The sequence below is a fragment of the Ambystoma mexicanum genome, chromosome 11, assembly GCF_040938575.1.
Source record: "Ambystoma mexicanum isolate Mex_15411 chromosome 11, UKY_AmexF1_1, whole genome shotgun sequence".
Taxonomy (NCBI): Eukaryota; Metazoa; Chordata; class Amphibia; order Caudata; family Ambystomatidae; genus Ambystoma; species Ambystoma mexicanum.
The window spans coordinates 403,369,856-403,396,077 of NC_090934.1; the positions used below are offsets into that span (position 1 = coordinate 403,369,856).

The following is a 26,222-nucleotide window of genomic DNA, read 5'->3' on the forward strand; positions in this document are numbered from 1 at the left end:
AGAACGATATAAAAAGAATTCACGGAAAGTGTAAACGAAGGAGCTAGAATAAAAAATAATAAACAAAGGTAGGGAAAATGTCCTGATCTTTTGGAATATGAGTGGCGATTGATGGTGTCTACTCAAAAATATTGAAACAATATATTTACTTAATTTGGAAGTAAGAGAAAAATGTGAGTAAGTATTGACAGTCTGAATTGACTTGTAATGGAGGAAACACCTACTCAGACACCTATGCAGGACACTGCCAAGATATACAGCCAAGATTATGAAGTACCATTCAGAATGGCTTAAGTGCACGACCAATAAGACATTTATGCCCTGGCCTCCGGGAGGCTTGTTGTCAAATACGGTATTACGTAACCTGACGACATATTGACATATTTCATGCCACGCATAAGGGAAATAAGCTAGAGAAAATACTTACAGTATTAGAGCTTTTGTAAATGTACTAGAATGAGAAAGATGACCCAGTCTATAGGGAGTGGATGCTTAGTCAGCATAAAGGTGAAGACTTAACGCCTTCAGCTCCTCTTTCCCTTCCTGAGAAACAAGATGTAGAAGATAAAGAGAAGGGATTTTATCCTTTAAAGGAATTAAAAGCAGCAGTGAGGTATGTTAATCCACCATACAAACCCCCTGCCTATACTAGTGAAGAGACAGAGGAAGAGAGCAAAAGTAGAGAATGCAAATATATATAGGATAGACAGAATAAACAGATAGAGATAGAAGAAGAGGCACAGAAACAATGAAGACTAACAAATATAGCTAAGGTTATGACAATAGTACAGAATTAATGGATGGGAGGACAGATATTGCTCAAACCCAGATGACAAAGGTATTTGTGGAGTTTAAGAAAGAGAGGAAAGAGAAGAGCAAGAAAGCGAAAGAGAAGGAACAAGAGAGGCTATATAAACAAGGAAGAGACAAAGAATGTAAGCAAAGGGCAGAACAAAGAAAATATGAGGCAAAAAGGGGAGACAGAGAGGCTAGAAGAAGAGAAACAAGGAGAAAGAGAAGCCCAAAGATTGAAAGCACATAGGTTACACAGAAGGTGAGAGGAGGAAGAATTAAGGGAAATAAGGGGAAGGGAGGAAGGAATTAATAGAAGCAGAGGATTTAAAGATGATGAGATTGAACATCTATGCCGCAGAGGAGAGAGGGTTTCAACCGTCCTGTGGAGGATTGCGAGGACCATTAGATATGCCAACATGGAGGGAAGAAGATTTAGAGAGCATAAGAATAAGAAAAGGGAAACTATATAGACAAATGAGGGTTAAGGAAGGGTATAGAACTCAAGAGGGCAAACAAGGAGCATCCTTTTGGGGGAACAGGAGGAAGCTTAGATGATGACAGAGTGAATGATCATAGAACTATATCCTTAAGTGGGTTAGATCTTGAGGATGCAGAAGAGGACAATAGTCATACGAGATGAGACATAATAATGTCAGATGAGGAAAGGAAACAAAATAAGATGCAATAAGAGGGCGCATATGGATTTTCAAGAGAATCAATTGTAGATAAAGTGTTAAAATGGTTAGATCTAGAGGACCCTATAAGGAAAACACCAAAACCAATACAATATACTGAACAAACACAAGCACGATTGCACAGTACAGGGGATTGCGTCCACACCCTATGTGAGTAGACTAAGGGCATTGCCAGGGAGAAACCAAGCGGGTGATGATAATGCTGCCTGGAAGAGAAGGAGTGTCGGCAGGTATGACAAAGGCTCAGGGTTTTCACAGTTCCCACTACTAGAGAAAAGAGGGGGTTCGGCCACAGTATATACCATGGCCCCAGATGGATAAAGATAATTTAAAATGCACACTGCCAAGTTTGACTTCCGGATTAAGAAATTAGAGAAAAGAATGTCAGGAATGACGTTCGTTATAGGCAATATAAAAGGCCTATTATCAGCCATCCTAGGAGAAAGATCTGATGACATTTGGAAAAAAGCAGGGTATCCAAAAGTAACTGCGGAAAACACAGTGCACAATGGGGCGCCATTTAATAACTGTAGAGCAAACCTATGGCGAGTACAATGTCCAGATATATTGTATATTGGGGTGATAATGACTAGGAAGATGAGGGAGGATGAAGACCCCATTGCTTTTGTTCAGGATATTCAGCATAGATGAAGTGCAGGGACACATGAACCGTGGGATAAATCTGTAGCGTTATTTTACCACACATTATGTCAGGGTCTGCTAGTACCAGTACAGAGGCAGTTCAAGAAACGGGTAGGAATGGAAGCAAAACCATGGCTAAAGATACAATTGGGAATTGTGCATTATTGCAGAATGCTAAAAGAGAAAGACGAGAAGAAAATTGACGGTAGAAAGCAAGAAGAGACGAAGTTAGTGCAGAAAAAACTATCAAAGTGTGCCATAGAGGGAGCAGTGTTGACAAGTAATGAGGGAAGCACGGCACAAATGATACAGGTCCCACAGTAAAATAACATAGTCAATGCCCAAGACCAGAATGGGTATTGGTGTATGCCCAGAGGCAGAGGGAATGGGCCTCGAGGAGGAGGCTGAGGAGGATTTCAAAACCCTCAAGGAAGGGGAGGATTTATTGGCAGACAGCCCTTGACATGTTGGAGTTGTGGAAAAATAGGACATATGGCTAGAGTATGCAGGAGCAGGGAAGGCATGCAACAACAGAATTGGCAATCTCCAAGAGGGGGGCAGGATGTGCTCCACAATATAATACAGATTCACAAGGTTATTATACCCAAGATCATACGCAGAATCAGGCATATTCGTCACAACCACAGCAGTTTCATCAAGTGCCAATACAGACACAATTGATACAACCACAGCAATACCAACAAGTACCAATGCAGACACAGTCATAACAGGGGCAGCAACAGCAAGCACCTATGCAAATGCAACAGGCACCCACACAACAGATACAATATATTCCAATGCAACAGATAGGCACATCACAATGGCAGATGGACACGGGAGCTACACAAGTAGCTAAACCTAAACTTGGGAGTATGACTGTGGTAGGCGGGAATCCTTTCACAAGCACATGGATTAATTTATAGTCACAATAGGACAGCCCAAAGGACAATCTAATGTGTTTAGTACTATCTGTATCACCAGACCCCCAAGAGGAACCAAGGGTCAAGGTGATGATAGGAGACAAGACATTTTAATTTCTTGTGGACACTGGAGCGACTCGTTCTTGTGTCCGTGAGGGAAAATATCCAATGTCAGGCATTGCCATGAATGCATAGGGAATTACTGGGGTGATGAGTTTAGTTCAATTTCTAGACAAATTAGCCATTTCTATAGGGGAACACAATATGTCCATGTCATTGCTATACTCTAAACAGACACCGGCAAACATACTAGGATGTGATTTAATGACAAAACTTAGCATGACAATAGCCTTTACTGATGAAGGCATATTGTGTTCAACTCCAAGGATACATTACATACATGTGAGGGAATTTATATTAACCTTTGTAGGAAAGAAAGCCTTAAAGGAATGGTTCGGTAAACATTGTTTATTGCCTCTACGGGTCGGCCATGTGTTTTTAAGCCTATATCGCTCGATTTTAGAAAAATTTCCTATGGACCTTACCCGAGTTTTCATCCATTAAACACACGCAAAAACAGGCAGTAGGGCGCTGCCATTTTGTGATAATCTTATCACTAGTCGCATCGCCCTGGCTGACCTGCTTATGCACTATATCATATCCCCCGCCCCTGAGCCTGACATTATCAAAACATTCATATACCCGCGTCTCTCCGTGACGTTTCTGTGCTGCGTAGGCACACGCGCCCAGTCGTCTTCTATGCGACTTCACGCAGAACCTGGAAACCAACACAGATCAACTCACAACACAGCGCGCCACAATTCGGAATATGAAACTGTACTTTAAAATCAAACAGCAACACGGTACATTTGGTAAAGTACATTTATTTGACATTAAATGTTTATAGAATATTCAGAAATTGCCATATGAACTCGGAATGCCATTTATTTTCTTTTATCTCTATCCGCAAAAACTGTTCCGTTTTATCGTGAGTCACGCGCTGTTCCTTTATGGTACACAGGGTGTTGGTTTTCGTTAAAAAGAAGCACTTTGGTCACACGGTGAACCACAAGGCTGTTCCATCAAGTAGGCACTAGGCCAGCGTAAAGGTTGATATGTTGCTTCTAGCCGCTAGTACCGCGTGAGGGCATATGGGCCCTTGGCGATCGTCCCATAAGATAGTCAAAGTGGTGCAGTTGTTGACAAGAAGCTGCAGCTGGCGGTTGAAGAAGCCGTCTGCCGGGGTCTGAAACTGGTGGCAGTCGCAGTAGGGAAGGATATACCTGTTTTGAAAACATAAAAATTATAATTAATCTCGCCAGCCGATCTTTATTAATATTATTCATTTTATTTATTACGGCCGAGCTGAAACTATTTGCTTTCAAGGATAGTGCAATGGAATATGTTCGGCTCTAAAATCAATGCGAAAAGTAACAAAATAAATCGAGGTTAGCACACACTGAGAAACGACTGTTTGTCTACATGCGTATGGAATGTGGACCTGCATGCCCATGTGCCCGCTACAAGGACGATCCCACAAACGTTTTCCTAGCTCTTCATTCATTCATTTATTCATGCATCCATTCATTAATTCTTCATTCCGGTATAAAAGCGTCTAAAGAGTTACTTACATTATATTTGCAATTTCCATTGTGTCTCTGCATAATGCAGTCCGTAAATCCCACTGTGCTCTTGACAACAATTTTTCGTATACTGAACTAACATGAAACTCGGTCTAGTTTCAGAATGTTCTGCCTTATCGTCTCTTACGTTATTGCAAATGAAGTTCAAATGAAGTTCTTTCGGCATGGTCCCTGTCCCTCAAGGTCAAAAAACAATAGAACCTTATACTGCCAGCGCGAGTTGCGGGCCTCTTCAGGCCGCGAGCTGAAAATCAAAGCCGCTGACCTTCACTATAAATGAGCATACATTCTTTCTTTGCAACATCCCGTAGTAAAGCCATCTGTGAGAACTTGAAGTTTCGAATCCATCTATGTACTGCGCCTCAATGTGCAAATGCGAACTGGCTTCTCTCCCATCTGCAACGGCTCGCTTGGCGCGTTCTAAGGCCCCCAATTTTGTCCTCGTTGTCTGCGAGCTTTGAAGCCCCAAAGAACCATAACTATTGAGACTTTTAATTTTTTGGGGAAGGTCAGGAAAAGTATAAAGTACCCAAGGAGTTGAGTTGAAAGTGAGATTTATTGTTTGTTTGTTTTATTATTTGCAATACGCAAGCCTCCCCTCGGTTAACAGTGTGCAGCATTTACATGAGATTGCGAAAATTAGTTACATCAACAAAAATATATACATACACATATAGACAAGGTCAGCAAAATGAGGTGAATAGAGAGAGAATTCAAAGATGACACCCAGGTTGTTCGCCACCCAGGATGGTGAAGGTAGGGGTTAGGGTTAGCGTACTTTCTATGTACACTGTACAATAACATTTATTTACAAAAAGACAATCATATTACAATTATTTAAACCAGGATTTGTACTTCACAACCAGGGTGGACATGGCACAGTGGCAATGTTGGGTGGCAATGGATCAGTGCTCTGCACGGAAACGTTCAAAATTCCATATCTGTCCTTCTCTAATACAGCAACAATAAGGCTTTTGACAAAGTCAAACTCCATTTCCTCTTAGACTGGTTTGATCACCCATTTCTTACTTCTTTTTGAAAAGGCCTTCGTGTAGCGAGGCATCCTTACATTACCCGTAGTCCTAGATTGTTCACGGCCGAGATTCTCGTTATGGGCCAAGACGGCAAGCAGAGTCCTATGTCTCATGCCCTTTATGCTGAAATGCAAGCGCTTTGGCCTGTACTTTAGGCACATATTGTGGAACACCTCCAAACCTCCTGTGTGACAGAATTCTGTCAGTCCCCTCAAATCTCTTGATAGAGTTTTATCAAGACAAAATGCCTTTGTGTGTCGGTGAAGATGGATTCAACCACTTCTTCTTCCGTGCCTCCACTGGGGACAAAGGGCCATGTTCACATTGGTGGAAATGTAGGTTTTCTGACCAGCGGTGCACGTTGGTACAGTGGTGCATCAGTGACCGCCATTTTTCAAGTAGTATTTCCACTGACCCTTCACAAGTTTTGGAGCTCCACCAAAGATGGTTGCTGATAGACTGGGACCACTCTGAAATACTTTCCAAACCTTTTTTTTCCCCTGCAGCCAAGATTTTCTTATTGATTGATTTAGCAAGATGCCATACGTCAAATTGGTGTTTAATATGTGGGAACTGCTCTCTCATTGTCTTGGCAATTGAAACGTGTCTGTCCTTGGCTATGAGGTCGATGTGCATTCCCCTCGATTGTAGATATTCCACTGATTTCATAAATCCTAGTTTCTCCATGGCCACTGAGGATGTACATTGTGTTACCTGCACGACCACCAAACTCACAATTTTCTTACTATCCATGTCCTGAAAGTGGTAGGTGCAGTACTTGGCAGAAAATCCAGGGCTGTCGCACTGTTCATCTCCGGCTAGCCTGAATCGTTTGCCTTCGAATGTACTTGCTAGAGGCAATTGTTCAATTTTCCAAGCATCACTAATGGCCGGAAAGAGATAATCATGTTGGTATTTGTAGTACTGCCTTTTTGAAATGAAATGGAGTCCCACAAACTGAAAGAAAGACTCTAACTTTCTAAAACTGGACCCACTAAAAAGTGAGGCAGCTGCACACAGTAGATTGCCTGCTGGCAGTTTCCTCAGCATCGGTTGTGCAGACCATGAGAACTTATGATTTAATCTACAGGTGGCATGTATTTTGACGTTACTGCCTTGTTTTTGACAAGTCACATGAATCAATGGCTTCCCACATACTTTCCCTCTAACTGAATGCCCACATTTCCGCATACTTATAATATTCATCAAACAACTGTCGAATACTATGTATTTGCCCTCTTTCATTAGACTGTCATCCTGCGTCAAAGTTGTTTCGGCCTGTGACGTTGAGGACATATCACCACATTTGAAAGAAATATCACTGCTATCAAGTTCTGATGCGTCAGTGAATGCTGCTGCTGGTTCATTCTTTGTCATTTCAACATCTGCTACTTCAACATTGATGGGAGAACACAACAGTGTCCACAGCTTTTTTGGTGGCAATTTTCTGGTGGGTGTAGATTGTGTGAATTGATCTGCGACTACTTCAGAGCTATCTTCAATACATCCAGTATCATGTTGTTGTGGTGGTGCGGTCGCACTGTAGCAATGGTCCTTTACAACTTTACTGGATTCTCCGGACACATTCATTTCATGTTCTGGCCATTGGACATGAGCATCTCTAGTCTCAACACGCGGCGTCTGAATTAATAGTTCCTCCATAGTGTAAATGGTCTGGCAAGAAACATCTCTCATTCGCTTCACTGTCTGTGTATGTATAGTTCGGACACCCACGGGTAACTAGAGGATAGATTGGAAAAGGGATGATCAGTTTAAACACAAGATAAAGTATAGTACAATTGACTGGAAAAAAACATAAAATAGTACCCAGCACAAAAATGTTTCTAAAGTTAGTTTGTAACTAACCTTATTTTTGTTTCTTTTCTTTGCAACTTTTTTGACTCGACCTTCAACATCTGCACGCTGTTGCTCCGATTCGTATCCGCATGTCTCCCCTTCCTCTTGCGCTGCAACGACTATATTTTCTGTATCCGCATGGACAGCACGGAATGAGGCTCCATCGACTCCCTGAAACATAGTATTTTCATTACTGTGTATCAAAATATTGTTAGCATAAAACACTCGTGAGGACGAACACACAGGTACATCTCAATAGCCAAACACGATTTAAACATTGTGTGGTACAATCAAACGACAAGTATTCAAGCTCTGATGACCTAGTTCGATGGAGCTGTCAGTATCCATACCTCTGGCTCTGCATGGACTGCCACGAATGATTGTATTGAAGAGGAGGCATCATCAACTCCCTGAAACACAGTACTTGTGTTAGTATGGTTTTCAATATTGTAAACATAACACACACTTGGGGTCAAACGGCACAGGTACATATAAAGATATAACCACAAATGCTGCATTGTCTAAAAGAATCAAGGAATATTTAAATATGATCAGATTTAATCGACTTATTTCTCCGATTTCTTTACATCTGCATCATCTAAATGGGATCTTGTGATTGTAGTGGAAGCTCCACCGTCTCCCTGAAACACAGTACTTGCGTTAATAGGGAAGAAAGTATAGCAAATGGAATCACGTTATATGATCACGCTCGATGGAGCTGTCAGTATCCATACCTCGTGCTGCTGAAGAATATCTATGAATGTTGTAAATGTGGTGCACACTTCCGAAAGCTGTTGCGCCGATTCGTATTCGCATGGTCCCGCTTCCCCTGGAATTACTTGAATGTCAGGCTCTGCATCAAGTGCGTGGGTTGACGCTTCAACAACTTGCTGAAACATAGTATTTGTATTAGTAAGGATTACAATATTGAAAACACAACACACACTTGGGGTCGATCGCACAGGTACATATCAAAGGCCAACCACGAATGAAACATGGTGTAGAAGAATCAAACGACAAGTGTTCCAGTCCTGAAGATCACGGTTGATGGAGCTGTCAGTATCCATACCTCGTGCTGCTGAAGAACATCTAGGGCTGTTGTCAATGTGGTGGACGCTTCAGCATCTCCCTGAAAGACAGTACTTGCATTAGTATGGATAACACTAATTATAACTGAAAACAAACACCAGGGGATGACAACTAAGGTGTAAATCAATTGGAAGGCACTAACCAAACAATTGGTAAAATAATCACACGATGCATAAAAACTATTACTTGACATGAATAAAACAAGTCTGTAGCGGAATAGCCAAGTATGATTACCTGATACGCGCTAGAAGTGTTTGATAACTGCGGGCACGTCACGGATGTAGAATGTTCTTGCTTCAGATTCAGTGGATAGTCAAACAGTTGTAAAGGTAAATTATTGTTTGATGACTAAATGCAAATATCAAAAAATTGCCATGTAAACCGACAGAATACTTGAGAATAATGCTATTGAAAATGCGCAATATAGTACAGTTCCCTGTGGCCATAAATAGATTTCCTTTGGGGGTTATAAAATCAAAAAATAATGTATTGATAAATTTCATTATTCAAAAAGCTATACACTCATATCAATATCGAAAGTATTACAAGGGAGTATTACAAGGGACACAACACCTAAAATATCAATTAATCCATTCGGCTACCTACACACTATCGCAAGGCCTAAAGCTAAATCCGGACACTTGACTCACCAGTGGCGGAATGTGGACGAATAGAGTTGGGATAGTGTTTGCAAGCAATTTTCGTGTCATTCGCCGTTTATTCTTCTTTGTTACCCAAGATGTGGCGTACATGTTTGAGGAAAAGTGCCGGCTGCAGATGCGGTATCGATCACCCCTCTTGTCCTCTAAGACTTGTTGGACTCTACTTTCCAGCTCATCCAGTGGATATCCGCAATGTCTGACCCATTCTCTTATTCGATCAACAGTTTTCGGGAATACATGCATTGTAGCGCCTTCAGATTTAGCATGGGTCTTCGAAGGGCAACCGCTAATCGAACAGGCAGGCATTGTTGAAAATTCTGAAAAGTAAATATCAATATTATTATAAAACCTTGATGAATAAAAATGTCATAAAAAAGTAAATGAACCATACCATGCTCAATGCAAGGTTTGTTTTGGTCGCCGGAACTATACCAGTTCATCATGTGCGGCTTCGTATTTGCATGAATTACAGAATTTTTTTTAATTATGTGACTAAACTCTGAACATGTGACTCGTCCATTGGATGTTCAGTCTTGCACGAAAAGGAAACATGCTTACATTATAGACTGGACCCCCGAAGGATGCAATTTGATGACAATTGACACAGATGAAAATAAATAGATCTATTGATAGCATAACAATTGAAACTCAAGTCAATAGCAATGAGACCAATGACCATAGCTCTATTGGGTACTGTAATCGCAAATAGATAGAAATGTAAAAATGACCGAAATATGACTAGGATACATGGCCTTACCTTGACCAACAAACAGTTGGATTCAGCAGGCCGAGCAGTATGTTGCAGGAGAACAGGTAAATGGCCACAGGTAGCACACTGACGAGTTTGCTCGAAGCGGTCACAGATAGCATGACGATGAGCAGATTAGCATAGATCTCAGTGCTTCTCAGGTAGAAGGTTCAGGAGTTGACTTGCAAAGCACAAAGATGTTCTCATGAGACATATCAAGTGGTTTATAAAGTATTAGAAACAGGGGTGTGTTTGTGAATGAATGACGTGTGTATGTCGTGGTATTATGTGGTTTGCAGGGGGGGCGGCCTGCCTCAGGGGAGGCCTGCCTGGAGACACAGGGTCTGAGGAGGCCATGTGAGCGATGGCCCCTGGGGGTGGGATACCTTTTGAAGTGTACATGCTGTTTGGCACCTTGGCCGTTTGCGCCCGTGACATCCCCCCATGCCAGCGCTCATCCCCGGGTGCAAATCACCTTTGATAGAGGGGGGTGGGATGGATGGGCCTGGGGCGTACAGATAAGGCACAGGAAGACTGCTGAATGGAGACACACTTATGTGGATTGCAGGGGGACGGCGTGCCTCAGGGGAGGCCTGTGTGGAGACACGGGGTCTGAGGAGGCCATGTGAGTGATGGCCCCTGGGCGTGGGATACCTTTTGAAGTGTACATGCTGTTTGGCACCTTGGCCGTTTGCGCCCGTGACAGCCCCCCATGCCAGCACTCATCCCCGGGTGCGAACCGCCTTTGATAGAGGGGGGTGGGATGGATGGGCCGGTGGGCATGCAGGCAAGTGTGTGGGAGCGAGGGGCCATCAGGCCCCTCTCATCCTTTACCTCTCAGTAGAAACTCGGACCAAGTGCCTCCAGTAGTGGGTTCACCCCTTGCCCTTATGTGATGTTAACTTTGGTTGACATTCGCGTAGATGGGACCACTGAGCAGGACACGGGGCATCCATTTTTGTACCCCCTTTCCAATCCATCTTGGTGACCAGGCCTCACTGCGCACAGCACATGGCCCCCACCCTCGTTTCCACTCTGACTGGACAACTCCAGAGGTATTTGCAACAGCTAATAAATGTAACACATCACTCTTCCTTTTCGATCACTGTCCTGCATGTGAACCAGCCTGAACTAAGCACATAGCTCGTTCATCTCTACAAACGTGTCCTCAATACCTGCATGCATTATTGAGAATATATTATGTTAGCTTAGATAGTGACCACCCTGCTTCACAGCGACCTGACCTTCACCCATTCGGAGCACAGATGTCTGACGTACATCCTTGAATGGAGACACACTTGATTCATTTAAAAAATCGAAACAACTGTTGTTAAAATATATGTGGTGTTTTATTTTGTATCTTATTTTGATGACACAAAAATACAAGACTTTACACATTGTACAGGTCAGGTTGCAGCACAGTGAGAGAAAATCCAATGTACTGACCGCTGTCACTCGGGAACGTTTCTCTTATGGCACGAACGGCACAGGCGGGTATTACTCTTCGAACGCGGTGTCCAAGCCTCCCGTGAAGCCACCATGTAAAGGAACGATAGGCCACCAGCCTGTACCACCTGTGAAAATGAATGAAACAAACTGTTTTTAAATGACCAAGATAAGTTTAATAAACATTTGTTGTCAATGACAATTCTTGTAACTAATGGCATTCTGCTCGGACAAATGCTATCTAGACATTGCACTCTATTGAACGACTTTCATGCGTTACAATGATATGTATATGTAATTTTGGATATAGTAGAAGACCATGAAATAGGAGTGGCATGACAAGCAGAGTATACTTACTCGTTACTCGGATTACGAGGACGAACAGTTGCGCGAAGTTCGTGCATAAGCACCATGATTATCCTCAACACGGACCGTGTGAGGCAGGCTGCCCTGAAGTCTGGCAGCTCGGTGATGCATTGCGGTCGTGGCTCGCCTTCCGAAATGTAGGCCACGCATTATGAGTTTTCACAGCAGCAGCAGCAGTTCTCGTCCTCGGTTGGCATTAGCTCGCACCGATTGCATGTGCACCAGGTGGAAACACCGTCCATGCGACTAGGTCCAGGCTCTTCAGCTGTTGAATCGTCCTCCCAACTGCCGTCCGAAGACCCATCGTTTTTGCGTGTTTCCCTTTCCAGTAGTTCCTCCTCGGTATACTCGGGCTCGTACATGTAGGGCATTATTGTAGCCATTGTGTGTTAAACAAACTAAAATAATTTATAGCAGTGGTACTGGTATCTGTTCACATGGGCTACAAGCAACGAAGGTAGCTGACCAGAGCACAGAAACGAGTCACAGAATACTCAAAGTAACACAGAGAGAGGAATGGAATCGAAAATCTGCTGCTGTGTGTTGTGAAACGGTCTGTTTATACTTATTGAGGAAAGAGGCGTCCTGCCATTTCCATGGCGACACGTCATTAGCTGAAGCGCAGCGAATGTTGACACGAGACGTGCTTTGGCGTTGTGAAATGGGTGGTACGCGTCTGCTGATGACAGGCTCAGGGGCGGGGGATATGATTTAGTGTCGCAAAAGCAGGTCAGCCAGGGCGATGGGAGAAATGATAGGATTATCACAAAATGGCAGCTCCCTGATGCCTGTTTTCGCGTGCGTTTAATGGACGAAAACTCGGGTAAGGTCCATAGGACATTTTTCTAAAATTGAGCGACTTAGGCTTAAAAACACATGGCCGACCCGTGGGGGCAATACAAAATGTTTACCGAACCATTCCTTTAAGGGGAGTCCCTCCAGACAAGGAAGTATTCTTGTATGGAGTGAACGTTTTATTATCATGGTTACCCAAATTGGCAGGTAAAATGATAAGGATGCCTAATACATTTTTGTTCAGGCCGGAAATTCCCATGGATGAGGAAGGGCAAGTTATTCCTTTGGAATTAGAAACGCAGCTGTGGTAAGAGAAGAAAGGGTGATGCTTCATGGGACAGACGAAAGAAGGGGATGGAGAACAGTGAAAGCACTCAATGAAGGATATAGACTGAAAGACTTGACTGATGAGGAACTATTTAGGGATGACTATTCAGATGACGAACTAGTATTCTTTATAAGTCTAACGTAAAGTTGAGAGCATAGAGGGACCACTGAGAATGGCAATGGTAAAAGAAAAAGCCATAATTTTTTCAGGTAGACATGGAAAAAGTGCCAAGTATTTTATGGACCACAAGTCCATATGATGTGGGATTATTGAAAGGAGTAGAAGCAGTGAAAATGAAGCTTAAACCAAGAGCTATTTTGCCACGTGCAAAACAATATCCGATGTCCAGAGAAGCGGATGAGGGGATATTCGAAACTATATCCTTCTTAATGAAGCAAGGCATTTTGGTACCATCAGATTCTCCATGCAACACGGCTGTATACCCTGTCAATAAATCAAAGGGGAGGGGGTCGTGGAGATTTATTCAGGACCTTCACCATTTAAACCATATAGTCGAAGCAGAGTGTTCTTTAGTTACAAACCCTGTGACAATATTGTGCAATGTCCCATCAACAACCAGGTATTTTACTGTTGTTGATTTGAAAAATGCATTTTTATCAATTCCCTTACACAAAAACTCACAGGATTTGACTTCCTTTTCATATAGAACAATTCACCTGAAACATACTAGATTACCTCAGGGGTACTTTGAGTCCCCGTCTATCCTTAACAGAGTCCTTCAGATGGGCTTAGGAAATGTTGAGCTCAAAATCAGTATAATTCAATATGTAGATGACATTTTAGTGTGCAGTGAGAGAAGACTCTGTCAAACTTATGACGATACTCGCAGTGAAGGGGTACAAAGTAGACAAAGAAAGGTTATTGTATTATCAATGAAGGGAAAAGAGTAACACCTGAAAGAGCAGAAGCCAATATGAGAACCGTACAGCCAAACACAGTGAGACAAATGCAGCAATTTTTAGGTCTATGCAATTATTGCAGAGCATGGATCTTTGACTACAATACATATATTTGACCACTTTTAAAAGCGCTCAAAGAAACACAGGTGGCTAAAACTAAATTAGTGTTGACAGAAGACATGACTGAAGGATTTCATGAATTAAAAAATGTGATACAGCTCCTGTATTATGGATTCCAAAGTACAGTGAAGAATTTTATTTATGTTCCCATTCAAATGGCAAAGTCATGACAGCAGTCCTTCACAGAAGACGACATTAGGACATGGTCATAAACCATTGGCTTATTACAGTGGGATTCTAGACCCGGTTATGAAAGGACACTATCCTTGCGAACAATCTTTGGCAGCTGCTACATTTGCCATAGAAAAGGCTTCAAGTATAACTATGAGGTGTTCTGTAACTTTATTTGTAGAGGATGCATTTGTTGCAATTTTAGAGAAACCCAAAAGTATGTTGACCACTCAGAGCATTGGGGTATGAGGTAATTATCTCAAACCCTGCAACCAAAATTTTAAGGTATAGTATAGTGAATCCAGCAACTTTCATAGCTGTACCAGTGGGAGAAGATGATGATGTGCATTACTGTGTTACATACACTGAATGTTATAATGATATTCCCCCCAGTCAGATAGCACAGCGAGTAGAGCGCTCGCATTGACATCCATGCACAGCTTCGGGTCCCGGCAGGGCCAATCTCAGCCTTTCACCCTTCCGAGGTCGATAAATGAGCACCACATACCGTGGGTAATAACAAGCAGTGCTCAGATCTCTGAGGGTTCATAGCGCTATCTAAATGCAACATTCTAGAGAGAATGCTCTAAGAAGAGGGGAAGTGGTTTTGATTGATGGTTCATCCAGGCATTCAGGATCAGCAGTAGTAAGGGTGACCCGAGAGGGCGCCTTCAAAGTACTAATAAGCAGACGATTACCGTCAACCTATTCCGCACAGACTGCAGAATTAGCCACGCTTATTGATGCATTACGAAGTTTTGAGGATGAGGAAGTGCCGGTGTACTCTGACTCCGCCTATGTGATGTCAACTGTACACGCAGGCCTAGCACGTTGGAAGAGGAGGGGCTTCCTTTACGCAGACGGCACTGCAGTTCAACATGCAGGGCTATTAGACAAACTCATTGAAGCCTTATGCTTTCCAGCAACCATAGCCATCCTGAAATGCACAGCATATTAAAAAATAAAAGATTTAATCTCTCGCGGGAACAAAGCCGCAGACTTAGTGCCGCATGTTATTCAACCATGTATGAAGATGAATTAAAAGATTTAAAGAAAGCGACAGGGCGATGCATGTTGGTAAAAGAAGGATTAAATATGACATCCATTGTACAGTTCATTGAGATACAAGGATGAGCACTGCAAGAAGAAAAGGAGCTATGGAAAAAGCGTGGGTGTTCTTGATCCCCCACTGAGGCAATTTGGAGATAGGACAGTATAGGAAAGCCAGTTATGCCTTTAGCATTATTGAGAGTAGCATTGGAGCAGCTCCACTATCCCACGCAGGTGACTTGAGAGAGTCTATTTGCTACTATAGCAGAAAACTGGTTCATACCGAACCTCAGTGAGCATGTAGCACAGTTTATTGTAAACTATATTGTGTACCAAATATTTACGGCAGGGCACACCCTGCGAATGGTGAGAGGAGTAATCTCCAGACCTAATGGCCCCCTCCAATACCTGCACATAGATTATGTGGATATGTTGCAAACATGTAATGGCTATTGATACATTATAGTTGTAGTTTGTCCCTTTTCCAGATGGATTGAAGCAGGTTCGTGCACGCATCCTGATGCTGTATGCACTGCAAAGTTTGTAGTCCCAACGTGTTTCCAAGATGGGGGGTGTGTCAAGTTTTGTGCTCTGATAATGGACTGCATTTTGTGAATTAACTCTTTGAAAATACAGTTTCAATTTTAGGCATTAAGCATACGTTTGCTTTGGCCTATCACCTGCATGTCAACGGCATATGTGAGAGATTAACTGGGCTTCTGAAGGAAAGGATAGCGAAGCTCAAATTGACATTAAAGAAAGGATGGCTACATTGCCTACCCCTTGAATTATATGCACTAAGAAACCAACCATTTTCAGATCACCATTTAATGCCCCATGAGCTGGTGACTGGACGCTGATTGAGAACTCCTCTCACCCCCCACCCCCAACAACGGCAAATGCAGATTCCCACAGTGTAGCGAGGGCACTAGACGATGAAATGCATGATTATTTAAAAATAATGATCGCATTGATCACCAACCAACGAGGAGACGTTAGACTGAGGCACTGGGCCTCCTTAGCACTATCCAGTGCCCAATACTGCACCAGGTAATATGCCACCAATTATCACTAGATGTTCATGATATATCCAAGCTGCCTTGATAAAGGCCCTTGAGTGTCGAAACACGTGTCAGCACTTTTAGTAATCATAAAGACCCAGTGGCACCAATTCCAGCTAGTAAGCACCCTTTTATTGAAGTATGATCTAACAAGCCAACTTAAATTTCAACCTTGATCACCTACGACTGGTGTGCCCAGAGCCAATATCATAAGAATCCTACACTCATCCTGTAATGACTCAAAGCTTTTATTTTGTTTCTCAACAGATGAAGCGTCAACAGGAGGGTTCAAATGTAAACAAAGAAGACAATTTGACTATTGATCTGGAAATGCAAACCATGTGCAATTATAATTAAGGTTAAAGGGCTCAGGCGAGTTGTTACTAGTAATGAATTATGTTTGCGCACAAATGTTTAACTGTGTGAGGATGTGATGACCTACCACGGAGGAATGCTAGGAAGAAGTGTGTTCTACAGATGATCTGAAGATGGTAGTTAAGATTATAAGTGGCCAATGAGAATGGAAGAATTGGAGAAAGATGAGATTTCTTTGTAGCGGTCTTGTCCAAACACATATGGGGTGGATGGCAATAAAATATATGGGAGTGTTTTAACTGTTGCAAACATGTTTATAATGTGTCAGCTTATGCGGTTCAGTGAGACTTGGGTTAGTTTGACTCTACAGCATCACCTAGCTTGGTTATGTGATTAGGGGCCCATCCATTCAGGCTTGCAAGTTCTTTTTGAAGACCCTAAACCCTCCCCATGACCCCCCCTGGTGACAGTTAAGTGATTGGCTAGGGTAAATATCCAATCATGGGAGGGGGATTTTAAAGGGAGACCTGGTGAGTGTTCAGCGTGGGTTAGTAGGATGAGGACAGGTAGTGGTGAAGGAGGTGTCCAAGTGACCAGAGGAGATGAGAGTGATTGGAGTACAAAGGATATTGTTAACAGGGGGTCTGTGTCGTGTTTTAGTGTGAGAGTGGAAAGTGTGAGGAGTAGAGGTAGAGTAGGAGTAGCAAAGTGTTAGTGGTAGTATTGACAGAGGTAGTAGTAGTTGTAGAGTAGGAGAATAGCGAGTGAGGGAGTAAGTAGTAGTAATGGTAGCAGGGTAAGGGATAATACTGGAAGTGGAGTAGGTTGCAGGGAGCGTAGTGAGTAGAAAAAGCAATAGAGCAGTAGTAAGTATTAGAAGGTGGTAGCGAGAGTTAAGTACAGAGTAGAAATAGGAAGAGATCCAGATAGTAAGAGTGATAGTGACTGGCGAATAGGAGTAACCATCGACAGAGGGAGATCGAGATTACAATGGAAGAATAGCAAGAGGCGAGGAGGTAGAGTAGGTGGAAGGAAAGAGGAGAAGATAATAGCATAGGTAGCAGGAGGTAGCAATAATAGTAAGTGAAGGAGTTAAGAAGTAAGAGGAGAAGTAAGATTAAAGGGTGGAGGTGGGAAGACAGAGTGAGAGATCGGAGGGATTTTTAGTACGGTGAGTGGAGAACATTTTGGGACATGGTGCAGGGTAGGGTCAGTCGAGACTGTGCGTGCAAGACAAGCAGCTGGACCTTGGTGGAAGGAGGCACAATCCCATAACACCCCTAAAACACTAAGCGGGGCTGGGAGAGGAAGAGTAAGAAGACCCCGGGGGCGTCAGGTAGCCAATAAGGAACCACACTTAGTCTTAAAAAGAACAAGAGAAAGTAGGGGTTGCCTGGCTCTAGCGTCTAACATCCTGTTATGGATGCCTGGGTTAGGGAGGCAGGGACAAGGCCGGCTAGTGAAGATAGAGAGGAACGGCCCTAGTGCCAAATTTGCCAAGAACCCACTTAGCCCTGAGACCTACCCGTCAAACCCTCAGACCAACCACTTGTAATTTTAAATAAACACCCTGTGAACTTCTTCCCATCTCCAGTGTGATTATTTGTTGTGGGCCACCCCGTCATCCTAAGCAGTCTGTTTGTGGATTCAAGATGCACACTGAAATGTGCTGAAATGCCCCCTTATTCGTGCAAATGTGCAAAGGCTGGGGAAAAGGGCATCTGAATGTGTGCATCTAAGATACACACATTAAGATGCACTTTGTAGATTGGGGTGTACTTTTTTTGGCACATCTCATCGCTTGCGCCCAAAAAACATTTGGGAATCTGGTCCAAAATGTCTGCACAATTGGTGTTGATATTGCTCGAGTAACACATTCTGTTTGTGTAACATAGGTTAGATTCTGTAGAATATAGATATGGGAAGGAAAAATACATTTGTGTGTAAATGATTGCTTAAAGAACATAGATGGAAATGTGATTAATTATTATAATTATTAATTATAATTGCTTATTTATAACGCGCTTAATACCCAGAGGCCTCCAAGCGCGGACCCGGGGATCGAACCTGTGTTGCTCCGCATCATCTTGCTGCCAAGGCGGGCACGTTGCCCCTGAGCTATCCTCCCGAGACAATTGCATGATTATAAGTGAATCTTAATAAAAATGAGAAAAGTATGCTGATGCAAGAGAACTAGCTCTTGTATTCAACAATTATGCCTAAAGTACTAAAGTAGCTTAGAGAAGACTCAAATTTGGAATGATATGCTTGCTGTCAGAATGAAGAAAGAAAGGGGAACAGGCAGTGCCAGGATGGATGGGGGTGGAAGTTGCTTCTCATTTTCTGTAGGTCTGAGAACCAAACCCTTTTGGACCAGTTTGGGATTTGTCACAGGTGTTTCTTGTGTTTCTCTTTCTGTATAGTCCAATATGCGTTGTTCCACAGAGGACTCTCCAAGGAGCTTAAGGATTAATTGGCCTGAGTACCAAGACCACACTCCTTAAAAGAGCTATTCACGCTGGTTCTGCAATTGCAATTGACAGGTTACAGGAATGCCGCACTGAAAGAAGAAAACTTAGCCCACAGCCGCCTGTCTTCTCTCTCCATCTCCTGGTGACCACAAGGATCACTTGGAGCCTGAACCTATGCAAGTTGGTACTGCTCATGGCCCATTGATGAATATGAAATGCCAACGCCGTTGACAGAACAGCCTTTGTATGTACTGTGCATTTTCAGAACATCTGGTCTGCAATTTCCCAACTTCCCCCCCACGAAAGCCGTGAAACGCCAGTACCTGCTCCTTTAGGAATCGAGGAGCGTGTTTCTCTGACTATTTCTGTTTATTCCACTCGGAGCAGACTAATACAGGAGATAACCATCTTATAGTTCTAGTAGTGCTGGCCCCTGCTACTGGATCCAATAAATGAATGGTGCCTGCCCTAATTTATTCCGGCGCTGCTGGCATTTTTCTAGACCAGGATTGGGCACGGGACCATCAGTTTTCCATGATTCAAAAGGCTGCTGCCAAACCTGTTGAAGGCGGAAACCTGTTGAAGGCATGGATGGATGCCCCTTATTATATGGACCAGTAACTCACCACCTAGAGGCCTTGGTCATGAAGTTGGCGGCCCACAAGGAGACACTCCATTTTGATCTGATTACTACAGTTCACTGTACAGTTATACTTGGACTGTGGCTCAAATACCACAGCCCCTACATTAACTGGACGGCAAAAACACTCTTTTGGGAAAATGCATGTCTTGGTGTACATTGTCTCACAAAATGCCTGTTACTGTCTGGAATACCACTCGGTTAGTGTCACTATTTGCTTTATCTCTATGGTACCTCTCAAATACGGACTCTTCACTAAGATATTTAGGACAATCCTACTAGAGTCCTGCCACCTCATCGGGTGAAGATTGCTGTATTGACCTAGTTCTGTGGTCCACAGTTCCTTTCGCCATATGTATGCCCTGTCCAAACACAAAAAGGAAGCTCTCAAATCATAGTTGGCAAAGAACATCAAGGAGGACCTTACTATTGAGTCCAAATCTCCTGGGGCACCCCTTTGTTTTTTATATCTAAAAGAGACAGGATTTCAGGGGTCTGAATAAGATCACTATAAAGAACAAATACCCACTCCCGCTTATTCAGGACATCCATACTGCTGTACAAAGGGCCATTGTTTTCACCAAACTGGACCTAAGAGGAGCTTACCATCTGATCAGAGTCAGTCAAGGCAACGGATGGAAGACTTCCTTCAGAGCACAGAATGGCTATTATGAATATCGGGTGATGCCCTTCGGCTTGGCTAATGTGCCTGCTGTGTTCCAGTGCTTCATGGACCATCTGTTTTCTGTTCTTATAGGTCACACCACCATAGTTTATCTGGACGACATATTGGTGTTTTCAAAGTATCCGTCACAACACACTCAGCATGTCAGTATTGCAGAGACTAAAGGATGATCACCTCGTGCTTAAACCAGAAAAATGTGAGTTAGAAGTCTCATCTGTGCTATATCTGGGTTACCGATTATCGCGAGAAGGCCTCTCTATGGATTTCAAAAAGGTCAAAGTCGTCCTTGGATAACCAACTCCTACCAGTATCAAGGAACTTCAGTGATTCTTTGGTTTAGCCAACTTTTACCGGAAGTTAATTTCTAACCTTTCCCGTCTCATTCTACCTCAGACCAATCTGCTTAAACCTACCGAGGACTTGGAATGAAATCCTAAAGCTCAAAAAGCCTTTAAGAATTTAATGGAGGCCTTTACTTCAGCCTTTAATAATAATAATAATTTGGCATTTATATAGCGCTACGAACCCTCAGGTATCTGAGCGCTGCTTATTATTACCCACGGTGTGTGGTGCTCATTTATCGACCTCGGAAGGATGAAACGCTGAATTTGGCGCTGCCGGGATTCGAACCTGCATTCGAAGGCTCTGCACTGATGTCAAAGCGAGTGCTCTACTTTAGTGATGAAATCCACTTGTAAAGAGTACCATCAGTTCTTGCTTGGAGTCCGACATATCGTGGTGATAGGTTCCAACCACAGAAATCTATAGGTCCTTCAACAAGTCGAATGCTACAACAGTAGGCAAGCCCGATGGGCTTATTCGTCACACAATATACTTTATTTATCTCATACATACTTAGAACCGCAAATACTTTGGCCCATATTTGGTTACCAAGAAGATCAATCTTGTGGCATTTCACCTCAAACTGCTGCCCGGCTAGAGTAGGATCCATCCTGCCCTTCATGTTTCACTCCTAAAACCCTTTGTTCCTAGCCCTTCCCTACTCAACAGAGATTCCTCGATCCCCTGTAATCTCTGGTGATAAGCCTGAATATGAAGCGTATGACTTAATGTGATTCACGCATGTATCGAGGCAAGCTCCAATAGCTTATTGACTGGAGAGGATACAGCCCATCAGACAGGACCTGGGAATCTGCCTCCCAACTCAATGTTTCTCTTCTCCGAAGGTTCCATCTTTGTTACCCTTGGAAACCTGGGCCACCTACATCGGGAAGGGGACATACTATTAGGATGCCTGCACCCCGCTCCAGGACCCTCTACAGACGCTGCAGACATGCACGGTTGTTCTAAAATGGCTGCTGATTATGCTACGGCTCGGTTCCAAGATGGGTGCCTCCTACGCCACCCATGTGGTCCATATGCCATCGGCATGACGACGCGTCTTCTCCCGTGTGAATCTGGAAGAAAAAGGAACCAGAGCTGTTCCTCGGCATGTCGCAATGCTATGCCTTCCAAAAGGGCGCTTCCTTTTAGAGTGTCCTAGTGGAGTTTATTTTCTGGAAATCCGATTTCCTCCATATTAATTTCCTTGCCATATGGACGGACGGTCACCTCAACTGGAGTGTTTCCATTCCCACTCTATCTGAGGTGGTTTCCGGGACGGATAGGCCTTACCTCTATCAATCCCAATGGAACAGGAAACAAGAGGTAAGACATGTTGGTGACACCAGCATCGAAAGGTTTTTTTGAAGCCAAAGAAGACCACATCCACCACCCTTCAACTGGCATAACCCATGGCCAACCAGTCAAATAATTGTCAGGTTTTGACTTTTTTCTTATGTCCAATAACCCTGTGCTTAATGAGTGATCCCAATGACTTGCTTACATTTCAGGCACGTTGAATGATGGTATAGTATAAGGTTGCATACCTGGTCTCTGCTCCCACTTTATTAAATGGAAAAGCATTGGATAGGTTTTAGTTAAATCATGTGCATATTAGTTTACAGCCTTTGCCATAACTATTATCATATGCGGTTTCACAATAAAATCATTTCATATAGCCAAACTGCCATGTAATTCTTATTACAGCAACGTGTAGATTTATTTGATAACCCTTATTCTCAAGCAATTTCAGATGTGAATCAATCGCCCACTCTAAAAGGAACTGTAATTAACCTGTAGGCAGACAATGTGAAGGGAGGGGACACTGGGGCATGAGCAACTTATATAATCATTAAGTGCAATTACTGTAAATATGGTTTCCAATGTTGGTAGTTTCCAAAATCTAAATATCTTTATATGGTGCCCCAAATATATCTGTATGCAGAGGTACACCAATTCTTATGTGGGCTCTGCCAGGAAGGCCATCCACTGTTTGTTTTCATAGTCAACAGAACCCCATGACCTTAGCTGTGCAGTGACGATCTGGTGTGATCTAAGAACTAGTTTCCAGAATGAAATGTTAAGTTTAAAAGTCAGTTTGCATGGCCAATGATCAAAAAATACATTTCAATTTTATATAATTCTCGCATACACAGTAAAATTGAAAATTACCCTATAAAATATAATGTTACCAGTATTTACAAATAGGCATTTACATGCACATAGTGGTTCTAGTCATCAGTGACCAAACAGCAGTTCTTCTTGCCTGTGACCAAACAGCAGCTTTTCCTGCCTGTGACCAAACAGCAGCCCTTCTTACCAGAGACCAAACAGCAGCTCTTCTTACCCAGAACCAAACAGCAGCTGTTCTAACCTGGACCCAAAAAGTAGCTCTTTTCAACCAAAACCAAACACCATTGCTTCTTACCAGAAACCAAACACCAGCTCTTATTGAGACCTAAAACAGCTCTTCTTAAATGGAAACAAACAACAGCTCTTCTTACCCGAAGCCAACCAGCAGTTCTACTTACTTGGAACCAAACAGCAGCTGTACCTATACTCTTCTTACCTGAGATTAAACAGCAGCTGTGTCTACCTTAGATTAAACATCAGCTGTGGCTCCCTGAGAGTACACAGCAGCTCTACCTAGTGTAAAACTGATAACTGCTAATGTAACTAGAGACCAAATGCCTTACTCGGCAGATACCACATGTGATGATACGTAGAAGAGCATGCTTATTTATATATGCTCTTGCCAGGGAAGACATAGCAACCTTATTTACAAGAGGCCTCATGGTCACTCAAAAATCGTTTCCTAGCAGTTCCACTTGTCAGACAACACATAGCGGCTGTACTTAGCAGAAACCACAAAGTTACGTTTTTAAACCAAGACCACATCACAACTGAACGTACCAGCGACTTATTTAGCAGTTCTACTGATAGAAACCACTGAGTGGATCTACTCACCAGAGTAATAGAACTGAATCTGGAAGGCGAAGAGGAAATCTGAGAAAGACATGAGGCAGTCCATGGCGTCCTCCATTAGAACAATCCTGAAAGAAGATGGAGAGAGATTACTGCAAGATGCAGCTTCTGTTGTGATCACAGGTGTAACAGAACTGCTTCATGGAACAAAGTTCACGGACCGTCACATAAATGAGATCAGTGACGAGGCGCACTGTGCAATGAAAAGCAGAGAGCAGTCAAATGGATGAGTGTGCAGTCAAAATAAGCAGAGAAGAGAACAATCACATCGAGGAATGAATCATGTGTCTGAGGACTGCAGGATATACCAGTAATTGCCTCTTGAAGGTCTTGTAGGATCGATCAGCTCCCTACCTTCTGGTATGTTACTTCACTTTCCCCTTGTTTTGTTCCACTCTTCCTTAAAGCAGTCCCTTTATCTTTTGCCTTTCCCTCGACAACCTATTGGTTTAATGTACAGTGTCACTATGAGAACCACAAACCTCCATGATGGATCAATCTAAGGCATCACGAACAAAGAACCACAAGCACTCCCAGTGGATCAAAAGACAGTGCACTGAAAGTTTACACCCTGAAGCCTTGGCGGATGAAGGAACAACATGGGCCCATGCTGCCCCAACCATTCATTGTGCGATTGATGTAACATTGATTTAAAAGGTAAGGAATATATTTGAAAATAATTGTTTCAAATGTATGACCAGTAATGTTGATATATGAATGTTTTGGGGGTGGTTGCGGACCACCCAATAATGTATATTGTTTAGTCAAAATATTGAATTAATTGGGTGTCTTGGACACCATAAAAGACAACCTAAAAGTGGAGGTGACTCACAAATGTGAGCAAAAGGGGATTTTCTTATAATCTTCATGTGATCTTGAGGATGCAAAATGTCTGCTACTGAATAAATGTTTGTCTTTTGTCCTAACTCAAGATGTGAATGATAAAGAAAGCAAAAGTAAAATCAGAACAATTTTCCAAAAGTTTAGGTAAAAAATGTATATTTTTATAAACACAACATGAATACCTTCACTGAAATCATGGGGTTGAGAATTAGACCTACTTTTATCCCGAAGGATACTATGATACCCCCTGAGGTTTTGGCTTTCCAGAGAGCTGTGTTACAAGGTCTTTCACTTGTCAGCATACTGATTTAATAACATAAAAAAGGAAGAATTAGATGCTCTTTAGGACTTTAAAACTCAACCTTCCTTGTTTGTGAAAGGATGAAAGCTATATTTCATACAATGCATTTAATTACATTAATATAGCAAATGCTTGCTACTCTACTTCCTATACCCCCCTGAAACTAAACAAAATCCCATAAACCCTCCAGGAAATTAGATCATGCCTGGACATGGTTCTATTTTTTAAACTATCTGTAAATATTTTGACTGATTCTTCCACCCATTAGTTAAACACACATCAATATTTCTACTTGACTCTAAATATATTATATATGTGCTAGAACGGCTAAAATTTGATAACAAATTAGGAAATATTGGTCACATTGGATATGACTTACCAATATAGCCATATCCTACAGAATGATGCCATAAAGGTAGTTGAATCAGCTTTAAAATGAGGCGGTCCCCTTGTGATGTACTAATGGATTTTATAGAGAAAAAAATGGCAATTGCACAGACTAGAAATTTGTTCCCCTATATCTGTACTGTAAATTTGCAAATGAAAGGTAGTGCAATGGGCACAGCGTTCATGCCTGGCCTGACATATCTTACTTAATATGGCCAATGCTGGCAAGACAGCATCGCGATTTGGAAAGGGAGCATGGATGACTGAGAGGATGTTTAAATGTGGATGAAACACACATACACACCCATGTGGGAGCAATACATTACTGGAGTATGACAGTCCACTTCCCAGAAGACAACCGACAATTCCATACAGCCAATTCAAAACTTTCTGAAGAAAGTACAGGCAGAAAGATATTTAGATATGTTACAAAAGTAAGCGAAAATAAAGAAAGAATACCCATGAAGGTATATCCCTAAAAGATTGTTCTCAAGGTGGCTAAAAAGAACAGGTATAGTCAGTGGTCGAAGTGCGCGAAAAGAAGTAGCGGAACTATGTTCCCTGCTGGCCTGCACCCAATCTCCACAAACCCCATCACCACTCCACTTGGCACACACAATACAAGCCCCAAAACAAATGCACCTGCTGTTTAAAGGAACGTTCTGTGCACTACACTGAAGGTGCACGTTTCAACTTCTTCCTACACTTTTATTTTAAAATGATGCCATTCCGGAACAGTTTCTTTTTAAAATAAAAGTATAGGAACAGTAAAACTTAATTTTCAAAAGTAGAGGAGCACTGCTCCCAACCGCTCCTGCTCACTTCGGTCACTGAGTATAGTATGCCAGAACCTCTTCTAGAGAAAAATAGTCTAATCCAATTGACAAACTGGCTTGTGTAAATGCTTTTTT

The 26,222-nt window shown here is 42.6% G+C and overlaps 1 protein-coding gene across 3 annotated transcripts in view; it reads right to left on the bottom strand.

Moving 5' to 3' along the window:
* Positions 1 to 26,222, bottom strand: part of CSTPP1 (centriolar satellite-associated tubulin polyglutamylase complex regulator 1) — a 1,657,587-nt gene that overhangs the window by 283,371 nt on the left and 1,347,994 nt on the right. For all 3 annotated transcript variants that reach the window (XM_069623190.1, XM_069623189.1, XM_069623188.1), the window contains one exon: positions 23,763 to 23,848. In XM_069623190.1, coding sequence (XP_069479291.1) covers positions 23,763 to 23,848 — 86 coding nt within the window. The remainder of the gene's footprint in view (positions 1 to 23,762; positions 23,849 to 26,222) is intronic.